Source organism: Cataglyphis hispanica, chromosome 6 (genome assembly GCF_021464435.1).
Source record: "Cataglyphis hispanica isolate Lineage 1 chromosome 6, ULB_Chis1_1.0, whole genome shotgun sequence".
NCBI classification, from domain to species: domain Eukaryota; kingdom Metazoa; phylum Arthropoda; class Insecta; order Hymenoptera; family Formicidae; genus Cataglyphis; species Cataglyphis hispanica.
Window position 1 is genome coordinate 2,455,590 of NC_065959.1, and position 21,013 is coordinate 2,476,602.

At 40.0% G+C, this 21,013-nt stretch overlaps 1 protein-coding gene across 2 annotated transcripts in view; it reads left to right on the forward strand.

Annotated features, from left to right (window-relative positions):
* Positions 1-21,013, forward strand: part of LOC126850179 (semaphorin-5A) — an 84,990-nt gene that overhangs the window by 56,560 nt on the left and 7,417 nt on the right. For both annotated transcript variants that reach the window (XM_050592885.1, XM_050592886.1), the window contains exon 3: positions 6,241-6,337. In XM_050592885.1, coding sequence (XP_050448842.1) covers positions 6,241-6,337 — 97 coding nt within the window. The remainder of the gene's footprint in view (positions 1-6,240; positions 6,338-21,013) is intronic.

The following is a 21,013-nucleotide window of genomic DNA, read 5'->3' on the forward strand; positions in this document are numbered from 1 at the left end:
ACGTGACAAAGTCTCACAATCAGCAGAAATCGAAGGATATCGAAGAAATTATCGTTTGAGGAAGATATTATTTAGCCGCCTCAGATAGGCGAAAGCTTAGGAAAGTATTCGTCGACACGTGGAGAGGACGATATCTCCCTTGGCGAGGACGATCTCACGATTCGCTTTTCTCGCGCGTTGGAGATTGAGTCGTATTGGACGGACTGGAAATTCAGACGATTATCCCGGATATTGGATGTAGCAAAACGTGCACTCGGCATGCACACGTGACGTGCAGCGAAAATTCCAGCTGGTAATGTGGAATTTTTCGTTATGAGCTCGGTCTTCTCCCTTCTCTTATTGCGTCGACCGCTCATAATCTTACGTCATATTCTTCATATTTCAATAAATATCGCGGAGCGAAAATCTGAGAGATGCGCGTTAAAAGCGTGAAAGTCACGGAACATAAAAGTTGAATGACTATTTAATGACTTAATCTTGTCAAAAATGGGATTTTAATCGCAAATTTGAAACATTTACCGAGCAAGGAACGTCCTGTACAACGTAAAACTTGCATGGTGCATGATCTACAATAAGTCTACTCTTTCGAGAAACGAAAATAAATTTCACGCGACATTTCTCATCTCTCCTTCGTGAAGACGGCGCGTTATAAACGCAGAGACATAAGGAACCAACGTGCGGCGGCTCGAGTAAACACCCGTCGCGTCTTATCTGCGCGATTAAGAGAGGCATATCTCCGGTGAAGAGATAAACGTGCACATATATATGTTGCGTGGCTAGCTAGGCGTACACGCGCACGCACGCATCACAGTGTACGTCGATCTCTTCTTCGTGGAACGCATCATTCTCGTACACATGTGTACATAATACCGTAATTAGAACTCACTTACACGCGCTATCACCCGAGATCGTTCCCGCCCCGAAATTATACAAGGTAAAACGGATGCAACCGGATTTTGCAGCAGGCAACGGTTTTCCAGGTTGTTGCAATTCCACGATGGCGGCGATGCCGCGATATCAGCCGATTTTTACGAGCGCTTACGAGACGACCGTAAATTTCACCACCTCGCTTCGTTAATCATCTAATTTATTACAGATGATCGTAAAATCGTCCGCAGCTCGTTCGCAACTAAATGGAATATACGCAGTGTCGTGCGTAAAGAGATCCGTTATGATCACTCGTTCCTCGTAATATGTATACTCGCAGTGTAGCTCGAGTTTTCAAGAAGAAATTTCGATGACAGGAATATCTTCTCTTTCTTTTGCAAGAGAGAGAGAAAATAAAAAATGAAAAGTCTCCGTCTCTTCATCTTTTCCTCTTTTCTCTCTAGCTATATTTCTTTTTTTTTCGTCGTGACACGCTTTTTTCGCCGGCTCGGCCCAACTACACGATTTACGCGCGATTTCACATTTTGCCGCCTCCTCGCGACCAATTTCGAAAATTATCGGTTCCCCGCGAAACCACCCACGTGTTGCTCCGCCGGCGTGAACGCGAGAGAAAAAAATCTGCGAGGTAGAAGCAGGAGAAGAGGAGGAGGTGGCCGGGAGGAGCTCGGCAAGGTGTACGGTTGCACGCGCGAAGGCATTATGCAAGAGCGCGGGGACCGTCGACGCGTCCTTATTTGAAGAGGGCAATTTGGCGGGTATCCGAGCGAGAGAAAAATAAAAGAAGAATGACGGAGGGAGGAGGGGGGGGAAGGGGGCAAATTGACGGGGATTATCGCGGGACAAAGTCGAGCCACCCACGTGGTTGCGGCCAAGTGCGGTTAAACGGCCACGTGGATAATGGTACGAAACGGAGCTTGCATCGCGTGGCGATCATTGATAATGCGCACGCGATGATTGTACGCGACGCGACCATCTCCACCTACGTCGTCGTCCCTTAAATTATGAAGATTTTCGATATAGACCTCGGTATATATATATACCGAGTACCATAAATTTCGCGAGACTTTTGGCAAAGGGCGAGGTCTTCTATACGGTCTAATTTAAGGAGATTCGTTAAAATTAAGAGATTTATTAAGGAGTGATTCTTCGCGACGCGATCCATCTACGTCGCCCAAATTGTTCCATTGTAAAGGGGCCGGATCAGTGACTGGTGTATATTAATTCTCCAGGTGCCATAAATTTTTTAAAGCTTTTGATATCCTTTTCTCATTAAAAAAAAAAAAATATTTAATTGAAATTAGATTCTACTATTAATATTCTAAGAATATAGAGAATAAAATTTTGCACATAAAATTTATTTTGTGTATTTTATTTTAATATTAATTGCAGCGAAATATCTTGCATGCCGTGAGGTCTAAAAAATCCCCTACTGAAATACATTTCATAAACTTATATAATTGTTATAATATAAAAAGTAGGCAGGAATAGGAGAAGGCTAATAATACTCGCTATTTTCATTACAAAATGTCAAAAATAACACACGGCACTTTACATTGTTGTTCCACGAGCAGCTCTCTTCTTTTATCTAATCTTCCCGGCTCATTACGCGCAGCAGGCGCAATCAATTTGTCCGGCATTATGGTTTATAAAAAAAGACAGCACGCTGACGTAAGTAATATCGGAATTAAATAACGGCTTAGACGGCCGGGCGACGAGCCAACTCGGACGCAACGAGTACGTTCAGCGACTGCGAACGTAATTAAGAGATCGCGTATCGATAAAGATTACGAGGGCCAATTAATATTAATATTCCGCCAATCAGTGAAGCTCGTTCGTCGATGTTATAACGGTGCTTCCTTCTCCCATCAGTTCAAGTACTTATCCGACCACCCAGGCTTCGCCGGAACCATCGATCTTACGCACATTCCGATTTAGATAAACAGATAAGTTTATTTGGAGATCAGACGGAGAGAGAGACTTGAAAGCGTACGGGACATGTCGACACGTCGACACACACTCGACGATAGACGAGGGAAATCTCGGTGAAACCCTCAGAAATTTTTTCATGCATTTACGTCTCTCTCGTAGACGATAAGGCACGCTGAGGACGACGCTATTATTTCCTCCCTTTGAAGTCGGCGTACGTTAACGTACGTTAATACAACGCGTGGCTCGTCTTTGATCTCTGACCGAGTAAGTAATTAGATGCATCGAGCATGCACGAAATTGTATACGCGCGCTCGGAGGGGGTCCCCTTTTATGCAAAAGCGGTTTCCCTCCTCTCCTCCCTCCCCCCCCCTCCTCCTCTTTCCCCTCCTCCCTCCCGCGGGCGCGTGCAAATGTGTATCCTCACCGCTCCTAAGGAGAGGAGAGCTTTATCAAGATCCCGCGATTTATCGTTTACAACCTTGCCGCTTTGTCGTAACTTATTTCTCGCGTAATCTCCGTCATCTCGGATCTTGATATCCGACGGGATCTGCCGTAGATCTGGGATTAACTCTGACGAAATAGCACGTGCTTCACGATCGTAAGCGGCATTAAAGCGCCAACGCATTTAATCCGCTCAACGGAAACAGAAATTAAATCGATTAAATAAGGCGTGGCTATCGGCGCTATCGGCTTTCATACGGCCTTCATTAATGACGCACACGTTTTAATTATTACTCAAAGGAAAAGGCATTCCGAGGATGCACAGAACATTCGAACGCGCCCTTAAATGTTTATCACGAAGTCTGAATAAATTTCAAATTGAGTTGAGATTCGATAATTTATTACATATTTTTTTTTTTTTTAATTTTATTCCACATGTTTTGTCTTACCATTCATTAATAAAAACTGTACTTTTTTACTTTACTTATTTTTATACTACTATTGTATATTCTTGTACTTTATATTTAAGAAATATTTATCCGATAAGTTTTTCTCATTTTATTAACGCTGGATTCTCTTCTTCACTGATATATCCAATGTTCGTTTTTCCGTTACATTAATTTTTCTACAGAATATTATATTATTTTAATTATATTATTTTACCGCTAAAATACGTAGAGGAAAAAATGAAGCTATTATCTTTTTATGAAAACATTTTATATCCATACAACAGAATATTTTACATTAATTATCACACTTTCGAGAAGCTCCTTCGACTTTTTGATGTGCAAGGATTCAATGTAGCAATTTCATCACTTTGATCGCGCGTAGTCGCCAGACGAAGCTTCGTACCGCGGTAATTTAATAAAGAATTGCGTTTCTGCTCGCACACGTGGTGCGTAATTGCGGTGACGAAAGAGAGAGAGAGAGAGAGAGAGAGGGAGGAGGAGGGAGGGAGGGAGGGAGGGAGGGAGGGGCAGTTCGCATAACGCAATTATCCGTATTAACATAGCGAGCCCGGTGGTCCACATCTGCAGCAGCGTGGCAGGTACGTTGTGGGGGAGGGGGGGGGGTCACTTTAAGGTGGTAGTAGTAGTAGTACTCAAGGTGGTACAAGGTAAGCACGGCACGACACGATCGCTCCATCCTCGATGCAATTTCGTCCCGAAGCGATATTATCCCCGTCAGCGAGACGGAAGACGGAAAATTGATAAAGCGGAGCGAAAACGCTACCTGCTGAAGGATCGTACGAGCCTCACTTGAGAGAGATCGAGCACGATGTGTTGGCGATAAATGATGGTCATCGAGTAATTGATATTTCTCATCGTTCATCGTCCCGCGACACCAGGTGATACTCGAGCGGGCGGGACATTGCTTTACTTATGTAACGCTGGATGAATAATGGCGCGAAATTGTAACGTTTCGAGTAACGTGACGCGAATCGCGTTTCTCCGGCCTAACTCGAAAATTAATTGCTTCGAACATTGAAGGAAAGTTTTTAGCATTGATACTTTGAGGCTCTTACAAAATAGAGTGTCAATTTCTTTCAATAATTAATATCGAAGATTGATACTGTCTATTTAATTCGTTCCAGACTATCAGGGAAGCTACGGGAATGTTGTTACGAGGTCCATTACATTCCATATTACTCGTTTATCTTGAAGAATGCATCGTAAAATCGCGCTTTCGTGAAGATAGATGCACAGGGCGTGGCTAGCGTAAGCGAAAATAGCATGAGTAGAGAATTAAAGGCGAGAAATGGCGTGAAAGGGGAAGAGGCTTTAGAGGAAAGAGGAAGAATCCTCCGGGATCGTTAACCAAAGGAGGAACGCTCGGCATGTTTCTTCGCGGCCTTTCCTTCTCTCAGCATCTTCCGTATTTTCGCTTTGCCCTTTGCCTCTGTTCTCCGGCATGAAGATCGAAGGCTGCTTTACGAGGCAGTCTTGTAAGTCGATCGTTACGCCTCGATAGTGCACGTAGTCGATTGCATGTGTGAGGCGTGTATGGAATATTACGGCGTGACATCGCGAGACATAAAGCCGCTTTTTCCCTATCCGACTCGTGGCGATGCCAACAAAAGAAAGAAAAAAAAAATTTAAAGAAGAGTCGAAGTAAATCGTGCTCTACGAGCCGCCAGTCGTTATCGTGCAGGGTGGTCCGCATTTTAAGAATTTCTCTGCATGTGCTTTTTAATAATGTCCAGAATTTCTTGAAGAACATGATCCTATTGTAATCAGAATAATCCCGAAGCGAATAATGCATTCGTTTGTCAGTAATTTTATTTACTGTGGCAATTATTATTAAATTTTAATTTGTTTTAATTTATTATACACACATCATTTTTTTTTATCGTTGCAGGACATTTTAATATTCAGTAAAAGAAAAGATTAAATACAATTTTTTAATAATGCAAATATCCATAAATAAATACATAAAAAAATAAAATACTTTTTACACACAAAAGACATAATAAACTAAATATATACTTTAAGTAAAAATTTATATTGTCAACTTGGCATATTATTATGGCTTAATACATTCGAGTTTAACTGATGCGCAATGAATCTTTCAAGAATTTTGATGGCATCCATATTTAGGTTGTGTTGGCCTAGGCTGAATTACAAGTTGCTACCGGTAAACACACGAAAAAGAAAGCCGCTTTCGACACGCTCGATTCGGTAATTATGACACCTCGTACCGACTTTTCGCACCTGTTCGTGTACCGGTTCTCACCTCCCAAGTTGAGGATTGAAAGCCCTATAACTGTACCTATTGTAGTTACTTAATAATTTGCACCTCTTTATCACACATTTTTTTTATAATTTTTCGATATGCGTTTTATTTTATTTAAAACAAAAAAGAGAAAGAATGGAATATTAATAATTTTAATATTGAAACTTGCATAATGCCGGAAATATTTCTTGACGAACGTAATGTCTTCGACCTCACTTAAATAACTTATGTTTCATTATATCGTTGCAGATTTAGCGGACATCAATATGTTTCGACAAGAGGGAGTCACGACATATTCTCAGCTGCTTTTCGACGTGGCGCGACAGCAAGTCGTCGTTGGCGCACGGTACGTATTTTCGCGTCGCATGTTTTTCTTCAATTACTGAGTTAATTCTCTCGGAATAACCGTATGTGTATTAACATCGTTTAATTTGAAAGCATTTGCAAAGTTATTTTTCGATACTCTGAACATATTTTCGATACCCTAAACGTACGAGTTTCTACGCGATCACATTACAACGAATTTAGATTGGTTTTTAAAAAATTCCAAATTTGAATCTCGATATAACAATAAATTAAGTAACGAATTCCTCGAAAAATCAGCCTTTTACAATAAAATCGAAATCGTTATGAAATCACGAATATTAGAAAAATTGAAGTTGCGAATTCAATAGTGGAGTTTAGCCTAGTGATCTTCTTGACGATAACGAGTTTTAGAAAGCGTTTTGCAGACATCAAAATTTGATGAGAAGATATTCCCGGACGACCTACTGCCTTCGATAAATATCATCTCATCTCGATCGCCTGGAGAAAAAAAAAAAAAAATCGATCCCGCATGATTGTCACATTTTGACGTGATAATCATGATTCGCTGTAGATTTTAGACTGACACATCAAGAACTAATAAGCCTGTCAATTTTTGTACGCGTTGTTTTGAACGTGTTTGAGAAACTGGTAGGAATTTTAAATATCTATCTTATATAACCATCTATCTCTAATAACTAGAACATTATTATATTCCTAAGATTTATTTTATTTACACTTGAGATTAGTTTCATCATCGATTAATTTTACGAGAATTTAATTATTTTGCAAATATGAAAAATCGAAATTATAAAAGATAAAATAAATAAATAAAATCTAATATCTCTAACATCTAAATTCTTTTTTAGAGAAAGTTTTGACTCGAATCCATACGAAAACTTTTATTCGATTGCTTTTCATACGCGAACCGGGAATAAAGCAGGGAGCGATGTGGTGAACGGAAATAAATAGAAGAAGACGGAGAGAAAGAGAAAAGGCGAACCATTTCGCGCGTTGGTTTAAGACCGCCCTGTTATAAGACGTCGACGCGCTCTTTGACGCGCGACGACGCCGTCGTAGATGCAACACGACCCATTGAAGGCAGAAACGGGCTGACTCCTTCGTCCGGCGATTTTCAGCGGGATGTCCTGGCGGTTTGCCAAATTGACTAACATACGACGTGGCCTCCTATAGGAGGCACCGATCCATTTTCGCGCCAGACGAGACTTGCGTCTAGTCGGTTTATCCCCTCGTCGCGTTTTACGACTTGACTCGCGATAAAAGAAACGAGGAAAAAATAATGGCGCGTCTCGTTGATGCTCTTTAGACAGGGAACTCGGTCGTGACGCTCGTTAATCCGGATTGGATCGAAAAAGTCGAATCGCCAATTCATGATATGACAATTTAATTGAGAATCTTATCACGACAAATTGCCAAGACTAATCGCGGCGACAAATTTCGCGATTTTTTAAATCGATCATAATTTCATCACTCGATGATCTTATGTCAAAGATGAAATAAACAAAATCGTGCACAAAATAATAAAATTATAATTTAGATGATATAAAGACATTACACGCTATCTCATCTTCCCATCTTGAAGTCCTAATTGACGAATTATAGCGCGATGTCACGATATCGAGAGTGATATCGTGATTTCCTACTTTGTACGATATGGCGCGAGCTTATTATGTCTGATTAAATTGCGCCGCGTGTGATCGGGTTTCATGTGGGAATTACGGCGAAAAAAATACTTTTGATAATCATTGTTGGCACGATACGTGCCCGAGCTTAAGTAAACGCGTTTGTCGCGCGATTCATTTACTCGCGGTGGGATCGAATGGCACGAAACGTGCCCGCGTTCATTACATCGCATTTGTGCGGATCGTTCTTGCACGAAACTATGTTTGGCAAGTATGTTATACAAATTATACAGCTCTCCAATAGCCGAGACTGACGCTTCCATGACTGGCGGGATCTTTTTTGCGATACTTTCTCTAGCCAATAAACACTGTTTCATTATAAACAGGAAATGACGTTCGATATACATATAGCCAAAGTGTTTCGAGAGAAAATTAGGAGAGAAAATAAAACAGAAAAAGGGAATAAAAGGAAACGAGCGCGACCTGTGTATCAAGTGGGCGATACCTGTCCCACGAAATCTTGTATCTTAACGCGTCTGTCATTAATAATATTTATTACGAATTTTGAGAGTCATTTCTCGAAGGAGGCTGCGTAGCAGGCGAAGACCGAGCTACTTATTTCGATCGATGAACCTTGTCTAAGGAGAGAAATGCGAAAGGAGACGTTTTTCTTCGAGGATGCTTTTTCAAACTGTGTTTCACGCCCGCGAGCTTCGAGAGGATTATGCTAAACTAGTTTCACGGGACTGGTTGGTCTTATCTATATCTGGCGATTGACAGCAAGTTAAGTGATTAATTTAACTTAAGTGCTTAATATATAGTATAAGAGTATAAGTACTCTTCGCGAACGAGAAACAGAGGGACGCGAAACTCGAAATATTTTTTTTTCAAATTATTCTTAATTGAGCTGGTTGATAGTTTCTTTTCTCGATTCTTCATTTATTTTCAAGCCTGCAACGTGTGCAAGATATATAGCGACTTAACTTGATTATATGCGAACAGAGAATTATATTATATTTAAACTTCTTCTTTAAACTGATGATATGCGATTTGTTGATATTACGATAAAAAAATCAAATTTAAAAAAAGTTATAATATATATATATATATATATTTTATCGATTGAATTTGATTTAAAATTTAAATGTCGAAATATTCAATATCGAATTTCTAATACGTTCTGGAACATAAATTTAACGGCAATAAATATGATCGGCAATCTTCTATCAGATTACAGGATGACATTCGAGTCGAGCTGATTAATAGATTTAAAATTAGCACTCTGCTAATGTAGTCGTGCGCACGTATGCACGAGGACCAGTCAGCGTTACTCGCGTGAAAAAATGCAGTCCACCCACGCGAAGTAAGTGCGATCGTACATACACACACGACGAGTGTGAGCCGCGAGATCGAGGCTCGCTCGATAGATCGATCGATCGATCGATCGATGGAAAAGGGAGTACGCCCCCGTGCGCTTTCTATTAATAGGATCAGTTATTAGCCGCTGCCCACGCGCGTGGCCACGGACCGTGCGATTTCTAACAAAATATAGATTACAGAAAAATGTGCAAAAGGTGCCCGCAGGTGTTTGCAATTTTTGAATTACAAACGAATAAAGTACAAATGAATGGCTAAGATAATTAACATATTTTTCCAGAATTTCTTTTAGATTTATATATATAAATGAAAATTATAAATGGCTTACAAGCGTGTTAGAAATCTGAAAGGAGACTTGACTAATTTATTTCGTATTTTTGCTCGAATAGTAGCAAATAAAGTAATGACATTATAGCGTGTTCGTATATTTCAATCAAACTTTCTAAATAACGTATACGTATGTACGTTTCGAGATACATTTCTATATTTGTTTCTTTTATTCGGCTTTCAAACTTGTATGGATACATATCCTGAAAGCGACGAAATGATATACACGACAGTGAATATCATCACGTCTCGTAGCCGGGAAATTTCTCGCAATGATGTTACTTCTGCCACGCTGAGCTTCTCGTTTTTGTTCGCGAATGGGAAACGATGGCAACGGGATGTACTCGGATAAAAGTTTTCGGGTTTATGCGCGGGAGATTACTCGTGACAGCCAGTCGCAGGTGTTGGGAATTTCATAGACGGCCGCTAACGCGGTCGTATCGTATTTACGATGTTGCTCCAAGTGCGAGGTGAGACCATTCTCGTCTCTCCGTATTGCCAGTTTTATCTGTCATTTTCATATCGGCACTTGGCGGATAAGGAACATTTTCTCTAGTATTTTTCTTCCACGATCTAGCGAATTTTTTTCTTCGTTTTATTATAATATGCGGAGATATGCTTATCTCGCAACTGTCGTTATGTATTTAATTTAATTTTTAAATGCACATATTTTTATACATATAGAATATTTTCAGCTTTCTCTCTCTTCTATCTATCTATATATATATATATTTTTTAATTTAAAGTAGATTGTGTGTGATATGAGAATATTTTTACTTTGTATCTTATACATGCGAATTAATACAATTTTAGCTTTCAATTGAACTTCATATTTTCACATACAAATCTTTTTGAATTAAATTTATTATATTTTATAAGAAGAAATAATTCTTCGTGAATGAAAATTATTATTATTTTAATGAAAGATTTATTTCTACGACACGACCAATTTATTTCCGTCTAGATTTCTTTCAGCACGTGTGACGAAACAATTTCAGCGCGGCCGATATCTCGGCACGAGACACATGTATATATATGCGCGTCGCCAGTTCGAAAAATCGTGCGAGAGATTTTCGCGCGTATCTCGCGACTCCGCGCGCCCGTGACAAATCGTTACCGAGAGATTTATCTTGTAGCAAGCAAGCGGTCTTATTTATAGGACGATGTCGATCGACGTGTCCGCCGTTACAGGTTGTCGCGTGAGATCTCGCTGGCCTACCGTTAACGCCTACGAAACCTGATTTTGGCCTCGCCAGCCTCGCCTTTTTGCACGCCGCACTCTGCAGTCCTTCTTTTATTATTCAACTCGAAGCATTACTGTTACAGATGCTGTAGCAGCCTCCGGTAACCGCGTACTTTTCAACGCGCGCCTCGCGCAAAGCTGTCAGCAGCCGCGAGTTGATAGGACGATTGGGGATATATATTTTTAAAACGACGGATAGTGATCCGACATCCGCCATGTGGTATCATAGAGATCATACATTGTGTCTGAAAAAAAAAAATCATATGATATCTTGCGTGGAATTACGTAGTAATACATACGATATAATGCAGGAGACACTACATTGAAGAAAGATCATATCCCCGAATTTTTTTTATCACATTAATGTGTTCCACTTGACGCTTATCTCCGCCTATAATATCTCGTTCTAAATTTATTTATTTTCTTAAAGCAAGTTGCCAAATTTAGAGCGAAGTAAAAGTCACAGTCCGGATTGCTAAAAGAGAGGAGGGAAAAAATGCAAACGCGCAAGGAAATAACAGAGACGCTTACTTCGTCACGTTGCGATTTTTCGAGCACGTCGAGTTTCCAAGAGTACGCTCCCGCACACCCGTGTGTCTCGGAAGGTCGAGTGGAAGGAAAAGGTATACGCGCGAGGGGCGCAGGGGGGCAGGGGGATGAAGGGGATGCTGGAAAGCGGAGAGAATGTCACAGGCGGCGCCAGCTTGTCCTGTGCGCGTATACGCAATAGCTCTCTTGCTATCCGTCAGCGATCGTGCGTTTGCCCGTGTATTTGCGTTTATATACGCGCAGAAATGCGCATGTTTATGTAACGGCCGATCGACGATGGAAAATGGGCGTGAAATACATATTACGATTTAGCTCGATTACGTCGATCAATTGTGATTACTCGTAGAATTATTCGCGCGGATGTATATATATATATATATATATAGGCTGTAGTTCTGCAGCCGCAGCGAGATATAGTTTCCGCGAGGGTAGGGTAAAAGGTTATTCACCTGTGTAAAGTAAAAGTGTTCACTTAAACCACCTTTGATCCATAATAGATGAGCCCCTAGCTTCCGCGTGAGTCGATTCTGTCGCCGAAGAAAACATGGAGTGATGTTTCCAAACAGATACTTTTTTTTTTTCCAGCGCATGTGCGATATTCTCGTTGCTAATATGTATAATTTTCTAACGTCATTTTTTCCGCGATAGAGCGTTTGCGCCTTTACAAAAGGAATCAAATGTGTTATAAATATAAGAGTGACTATAAGTCTCGTCCTTTAAATAAAAAGTTTTTCATAAACTTGAGTAAGATACTAAACTATACTCTTTTTAGTAAAATAGGGTATCTTGTTTTTATTATAATAGAATTAATTAATTTTTATACATATTATTTTTTATTATTTTATAATTTTAAGGAACACAATATTTATTTTTCTACAACTCTTTCCCTCAAGACTGATTTGTGAAATGGCATACCGAGTTTAATTATTCTCTCGTTAATTAAGAAGAAATACTACTCGAAAAGAAGAGAATTTTATTATTGAAAGATCCGATCTCTTTCAATAAAAAGTCTACGTTCGCGTTTGAAAGTTATTCGTCTCATTAAAGCGGTACGGGATTCGTCTCATTTAGCTTCTTCCGCGCTATGTTTTCGGAATAGAGAGGGGCCCCGGAGCAATTCACGAGCACATAGAAGACGTTCCGTTCTTTATCTCCGAGAGATACGCCCGCTTTTTCTTGCCGGGGAAAAACGCTCGTATATTCTGCGCCGAATGAGCGGTAACGGTGAGAGAGGGCCGAGGGTACAGAGGACGGATAACGACGGGTCTCATTGCCGACGCCGTTCACGTTTACACGCCGCGCGGCGAAATCACAGATTCCGATTCGGGATCACGAGCGACGATCTCTCTCTCTCTCTCTCTCTCTCTCCGTCGACTCGTGTCTAAACGGCGATAGAATTTATTATTCCACGCGATGTGTACGTACGGCCGCTGCGACGCGTCACGATCCGCCCAAGAAACTCGTCGCACTCTCGATGCCCTCACTCGACGTGTCTCGCATCGCGAGAGATCTCGTCTCGTAGATGCTGTTGTTAACTCCTTCGCGGGAGGAGAGATAAAGAGGAAAAAGGGGGGTGGGGGAGGGGAAGGGAGGCATGACCTGTCTGCGGATCTTTAGCAAATATTGAACGTCTGCGATATCGGTGCTGGGATTACCGGTATCCTCCGAGAGACCCGGTGCCGAGAGCGAGTCGAGTCGAGTCGAGTCGGACATCCAATTTTGTACTTGTCCTTCGAGCCGAAGAGAACGGACTTGTGCGTAAGAACGAGGGCAGGTTAATATTATACCACTCATTACTCTCTCCGGGGCTTTCATAAGATCGAGGATAATGGAAGAGGGCTACAAATCCACTTTTCATCAAGAGCAAAATCATGAAAACTTTAATAATATCATGAAATTTCTCGTTTATACTCTATGATTTTTTTTGTTGCAAATTCTTGTCTGCAATATTCATAAAAGATTATATCCAATATTATATAATATCATTATTGTGTGATTTTAAATTCTGAATTATATATGTACATTCTTGAGTCTCACTTAAATTATTTTCTCGGCATAAATATAATCTTGATCTTCTAATCTTGTATATGATTAAATGTCCCTATATATTTGTAAAACACATTTTTATTTTTTAGCATTATAATATATGGTGCGGAATATTTGACGAAATTTTATTCATACGATCGCAGAGCGAGGATCCCGCGAGCGCGGTAAACCACTACTCATGGGTATCACTGATAACGCCAGCCCGATTTCGCGGCTGAAATTCACGTTCACTCGATAGGATCAAAGAGAATATCGTGTTCTTATCTAAGCACGGGGCCTGGCGGCATGTGTAACTGTGGGCCGCAATGCGGCCCACGGTTTTTCGCGATCCATCGAGATATTGCATGGAAGTGCATTCGAGTCCTTCAAGGATTGTAAGTCATAATGAAAAGAAATGCAAATCTACTTTGACATTAATTAACGCAAACGTCAGAAGATTGAAAGGCACGATGATGTTTGTTTGGGGGGAGGCGGGAGGGAATCAGCTATTAATTGGAATTAAATGTAAATAAGCGTGTAAAAAAGAGATTACATTAAAGATCAGAATATTATACATTTATTTAAAAAAGATTAGGACGAATAGAAATTATTCAGCGCGTGTCTGAAATTTAAAATTCGATTCGCCCTCTTCAATCCCATTCACTTGCCGTTGTGGCTGCGCATGTTTCCAGACCTCGTTCCCTCCGGCACCCCTCACAATCGCGCTTTCCATAAGTGCATACTGAGCGCGTGCATGCGTGCACTCTCGCTCCTGCCACTCGCTCGGCGCCACGATTTGCATTCCTACTTAATTCCCGTATGCGCCAATCGTGACGTCATTGCGTCCCGAAGCTTATCGAGCGCTCTCTCGGACGCTGACAGGTAATAGAGAGGCGTATCGATGGATTGGCGACCGTACCCTGGGTTGGTGGTCGTCTCGAGGGCAACCTTTTCCGTATCGCGCGATAAAAAGAGGTTTATGCGAGGACGCGTGCGACACAGGCATCTGGTCCATCGTAAATAATTATATTTATCGCTGCTAGTCGGTCGCCTTTCTAGTTCCCCTCGGACGATATTTCTACGGTGATGTATCGCCCGTACGTAATCTTTTTCGTCGAACATTAGTTAACTCCGCGCCGCGATCGCGATTTCGCATTCTTCGCGGCGCGTCACGGAAAAACTTGCAGAAATTCCGTAGGATGTTCGACCCGACCATTCATTCTTCCTCCTGGCGTACGCCATGAGCGATATCCGACGTAAGCTTACTTAGCCCAACTTCGTAATCTCGAAAAAAAACTTGAATGCGAGAACTTTTCATCGACAACTTGGCGATCAGTGTAATATTTGAACTTAATCAGAACTTGAGGTAATCTTACTAATTTCCGATGATAAGTCTTTCTATCCTGATCAAAATTTTAACATTTAATGTAATAGTACAGAAAATTAAAAAATTTAAAATTTAATATATTTATCAAAACGAATTTTACATATGTTTTATCATCTCCTATAATTTTTTCTCTAATAATTAATTTATTCGCTTTATTATATTTTTACACCTTGATTATAATTTTTGTAGATTGCATATATGTATAACTCCATTATTGTTGATTGACAATCATTACGTATGAGCAATTATTCGATATCTGATATCACATGTAAAATAAATCAAGATGAAAACTGATTTTTCTCCTTTATAGATCTCATCTTCAGAAGGCGTTAGGCGGATAAAGTTTCATTCCTTCGTCGCGGGAGGGGAGTGCGTGCGTCTATTTTATCGATTTTTTAAATGCCTTCGGGAACATTGATGAAACGGGTGAAAGTATCTCGTGTTAATTAACCACAGATTGTAATGTAAATTAAGTGTCACGGCTGAAATTATTCTATCGAGAGGAGAGATGGTTGACATTATACTAGGCGGTCTCGGGTTGCTTCGATATTTTATGAGCTAAAAGTGGAAACCGCTTTATTATCCAGTTACTTATCGCGCAATATTTCCTGGCACTTGCGGATATTTCGCGGACGATTTTATCGCGATGATGTTATACGCGGCAATTAGCATTTCCTCGAATCGAGTTGCGATTTATTGACAGGCAGCATCCTTAACTTGTGTACCGCGTACACGTACACATGTTGGAAAGTACATAAATTATATTAAGCCGATTCCGATTCGCCGTGATTAAGTAGCTCTTTAACAATTAATGCAAAATACAGCGCCAATTAATATAAATGTATAAATATATGAAATAATAATAATAATAATAAAATACTGCCATCGTGTGCCTAATGCTTATAAAATTTGCATTAATTGCAGGATAATTAAATTATTTATACATTAAATAGTTGTGTATCATCATACTTATATTTTATAGCGTACATTACGATGACTTTTACTGATTTATGAAGCTATACACGTAGTAGATGTAAAGCCTCAGTGATATAAAAAGTTGTCTGTGTGTGTGTGCTGCATTTATTACTTAATTTAAATCGCTTGACGGCGAATAAATTTGAATATTTTGCAGCAGAGAATGAGATTCTTTCAATATTGCGAGAGAGAGGCTTCAAATGGGGCGCAGGATTGACGGGAGCGAAACGAGGGCAGGTGGAAAATCGATCGGGTAACCGTGCTCGCGAAGTTAATCGTTGCAGGAGCCATCGCGCATGTCCATCCTCGTGGTTGTCGCATCGCATAATCAGTCGATTATTATCGAAACAAACAACTGGAACTGGCTTCTTCCTCTCCCTCGTCCCGTAATTTTCTCAAGGCGCGAATTACGGTCGCGCACAGATGGCACAATGGCACGATCATCGTCGCTCTCGTCTACGCGACGAGAGGAGAGAGAGAGAGAGAGGGTCGAAGAGGTATTTGTCCACTGAGCAGGAAGTAATCTGTTTCAATGTGGCCAATAAACAACATACGGAGCATACCTACCTACTTACGTTCACGACTCACTTAGGCTTATCCGTGGGATTAGAACGATAACAAAACTCTTCTGAGAGCTCGTGAACGGAAGGTATCAAAGTGCGAGGAATTTTAATGAGAAGCAAAGCCGCATTTCTATCGAAGGAGAAATGTTTAGATTTTGAATTTTTATAAATTTTTTTTGCATAATAAATTGTTTTAGTGTAATATAAGTTTTTGCGATATCTTCCTTTTTTAGTGTCAAAGCAAAGATGTTACGAAGAAACACAATTTTATATTTATTTAATTATTCTTATTCATTTCCGTTGCTTTTCTTTTTGACGAAGAAAAGATGATTTATACATTATATTTTTTATTATATATATATATATATATATATATATATATATATATATATATATATATCACCGTTATATTTCACACGTCAGTTGATATACGAGTCATTTATCTTGAAAGTGGTATAGGTCGAGAGCTTTGCCGATCTTGTCGAGGTAGATATATGAAGATTATTTATATATACGTACCTGCATCCTATTTAAATACAGTCATATTGCGAAAGCAGTCGTGCGCCACTCGGAATAAACGATGCGTATGACAATACCAACTTGTATCTCGTTTACGTTTCTCGCGATCAAGGTGTCTCAACGTGTCATACGGCGACAGTGACATCGGTTCGCTTTACTACCCGCCTACTTCGCACGCGGCATCCCATGTTCTAACAAGAAAATATGAGAGACGTTGATTGACGCCCGTAAAACTCGATGCGATATCCAACCGCACCGTTACCGTAAAATTGGGTCCGTGCGAATCCCGTTGTACGTGATATAGCAGTGTAATACAAAATTGATTGCAGTCTACCGTATATCTTTGATAAGAAAGAAAGAAGAACAACAGTCAAGTGCTGAAAAAAATTTCATTAAAGAGATTTCTTTTATTAAAAGGATCATTTCAAAAATTACGCGAATGCGTGGGGTAGAGAAAGCGATACTGCTCTTCTCTGGCTCTTGACGATGACAAAAAAACGCTTCTGTCGTCCAACGGGAAAATCGATTATTGAAAATACTAACTGCATCTACGAAGACCGCGATTTTGTATTCGTGGACATTTGACTTCGTTTCATGCGGAGCATGCCGCGATATGCAATCCCCCTCGTTCGAAGACTTGGAAAGAGACCCCGGCTTCTTTTTTCGCGCGACATAATTCATTCTCGTGCCGCGCCCGACGAGACGGCCTTGTGGTGTCGCCAAAGACGCGAATGAGAAACAGCGATATCCCTTCGGCGGGAGTGCCCTGGTCCACGAGTATTACGCGATTTTGCCTCTCACGTAGATTGCCGAGATATACATAGATAGAGCGACGGTGCCGGCTTATTAATTGGCATGCACAACCGTCGCCCAGCCCGCGCTTGTACTCCACTTAAATAATAATTACCTGCTCCAAGTATCACGCGGTGCCGCGACGCGGGCGCCCACGTAGGCGCCGTTTATGCTTCGTTGCGGGTTCCCGGGTTCGCTCTCTCGAACAGCCGCAGCCGGTGCGAGGGGGAAAAAAAGCTTTCGCGGAATACAAATCGTTATACAGGGTGTTCTCCGTGCTTTGCGGCAAAATATAGGTTGATGAAATGTTATCGAAGATTTTCAGAAGACTTCATGAATCAAGATTTAAATAACAACACAGAGTTATAACAACAATTATTAGATAATAACTGTTTTTTTTTTTTACTCTTGTTTTTGAGTGAGAAATTTTGATATTTTAATTTTATTGCGCAAGAATTATTTAAATATTAGATACTGATAAACGTATCGTTGTTAAATTACATTCTCGGGGAATCTCTGGGTGAAAGGAAGTGTCGGGACACTCTCTATTAAAGCATCTTGCTAGTGCTGTCTCAGATCGAGAATATTGATCAAGCGGTTGAATGGGATTGATAGAGAAGTCTAATGAATGGCGCGAAACGTGACCCGGAGCATCGAACAAAATACAACACGACAGACGAGTGTTATGCATGTATGTCGGAGCTAAGGCACGATAGATTGCAAGCTGCGACGCGATAATCATGAATAAATTAAATTCATTGATTTGACAAAAGGTCTGTGCGGAATATTGAGTGTGTAATTATCGACATGTCCAATGAAGAAATACTCGAGCATTTGTATTTCCGATTGACGATATATGTGTGTATGAAAGCGGAGTCCCTTGAGGAATGACGATTGCAAATTGGAATGTTGGAAAGGTTGTTGGAGACGAGAGCGATTTTATGTACAGCAGCCGAATTTTTATCTGTCAAATAAATTAAAATCAATATAATTCACTAAAAGATACAGCTTCTAATTAAATTATATTACAATTATGGGAAAAATTAATATATATATATATATATATATATATATATATATATATATATATATGTATATGTATATGTAATAATTAATTTTTTTATAATATATATAAAAATTAAAATATTCAAAGTTGGAAAGTTTTCTATTTTAATTTTAATAATACACTCTGTAATTAATCCGAAATGAATCGTTAATATTTTATTATTTACACGCGATGACAGTTCTTTTCGATTTTGAGCGTTTATTTTTTTCCTTTGCAAACCAGCGGCAGAATTGCCGTCGTGATCGCGTGCTACTTTCATTTACATAAATCGCGATCGTCACCGAAGCGGAGAAAAAGACAGAGTGGCTACTTAGTTAGAGGAATACGGGCGAGTATTGAGTTATACGCATGAATAATTTACACTATACTTCCTGTTGCGATCCTGTCGTTGTTTTCCTCGCTTCGAAAAGAGATAGGAAGACAATTCCACATGAACCACATCTTCGCGATCGCTTATAAATCGATAATAATTTATTTAACGAGGTTTGCTCGAGGCGATCGACACTGCCGTTGTCTTCCGGGTTTTCTACTTTACATATACATACACGCGCGCTAAATGAAAATTGCATCATGTTGATAAAGCTTAGTAATAATGTTTTTTAAATATAACTAACGTGTTTTTAAATACTTGTGAATAAATTAATTTTTAAATAGTATTTTACATATAAAAAAAATTTTCCAAGGAAACTTTGAAGGAAAAAAAGTTCTATATCTGTCGAAATTTATTCAGAGCTTTTCAATTGGATTGAATCTGACTTTACGTAGGAAAAGCTTAATCTATCGATTACACGAACCGTGTTCGGAGCGATCTCTCGATCTCGCGTACTCGACGGCGTACGCACTCGCGAACGTATGCGTGAGTATATGAGTCGCATCTGAGTCAAGTGGGCTGCCGTGGAATGTCGTCCGAGGAGTTTTCGAGGGCTCCTCGAAGTCGCTGTCAAACCCGAGTACGCCTCCGTGACTGCCACGAGTGTCTCATGCGAGTACCTCGACGAGATCGGCCGCGAGCCGCGCTGTGTACACCCCGCGAAGTGAATACACAGAGGACGGACGAAGCGCTCCTCCGGCATCTTTTTTTTTTTTTTTTTTTTTTTTTTGTCTACCGAGCATCTCACCTCCACGTCACCTCACCTTTCGTGAACGGTCGTATTCCGCGTAAGGTAGTCGCGCACATCTTTCGCGTGAAATGCATCTTTCTCTCTCAGTTCTTTGCAAAGGATGTCCTGGATCTATAAATTATTAATCCAGCTTTCTGTTTTGTTTTAAGTGTTTAAAAAAAAAAAATTAATGTTTATAAAGATATTTTATATTTTATGTTAAACAAAAAAGAGGAAGAGGAAATGTGAAGAAATCGAATTTAATATATAAAGGATTTCGCTATTAAATTTCTAAATTTTAAAGATTTAACGTTAAGTTTATTTGAAAGAGAAATAACATTGATATGATATATATTTATACAATTTTCTACTCCGCAAATACTCAAGCGATAAAAGCTAGATCAAAAGAAATAATTTTTCATTTATTTCGTTAATCTAATTACTTATATTTTGATTGTTTAAAATATTTACTCTATCTACACTGATCGATATCGAAAAAAAACTGCGATGCATTTAAGAGAGTAAAGGATTAGAAATTTTTCTCTCACGAATCGTATTACTGTGATAAGCAATATCGTGAGCATCGGTATTGCCTGTAAATGCCCTCATTTAGATGCGGAATACGATGCGCGCGATACGTGTTTATTAGCGGATATAATTGGAGTGGCGCAATCAAGCGTGCCATCGCTTGAGAATTTCATGAATATAGTCGGGCATCGGGAATCGCGAAGCGTATCTCGCGCATAGATATCTCTCGGAGAGAGAGCCATCGTTATTCTGCGGCGAGCTGATCATCCATTGAATACGATGATGTGCGTCGCTTCTACGAGGGGAAATCGCCGCCGTCGTCACTGTCACTCGCCACAGCTATTCTTCCACGATTTAAAATTGAGATACGCATCGTGATGTATTGCCAACAACATTCCTCATTATCGGCCGCTACGTGATTTACAATGAGGCGATCTAGTAACATTTTAAAATCCATCCAAGGCGAAAGTTGAGTCCAGGTCACGGGAGCCTTTTACGGAGGTCCGCTAACGATTTCTTTTTTTTGTCTGAGAAACTCTGCATTTCCGATTCTAGATAGGAGTTGATTTATTTTGTTCAATCGTAAAAATTATTGACTGACAAGTGTCCGCTACACGATTTTGAC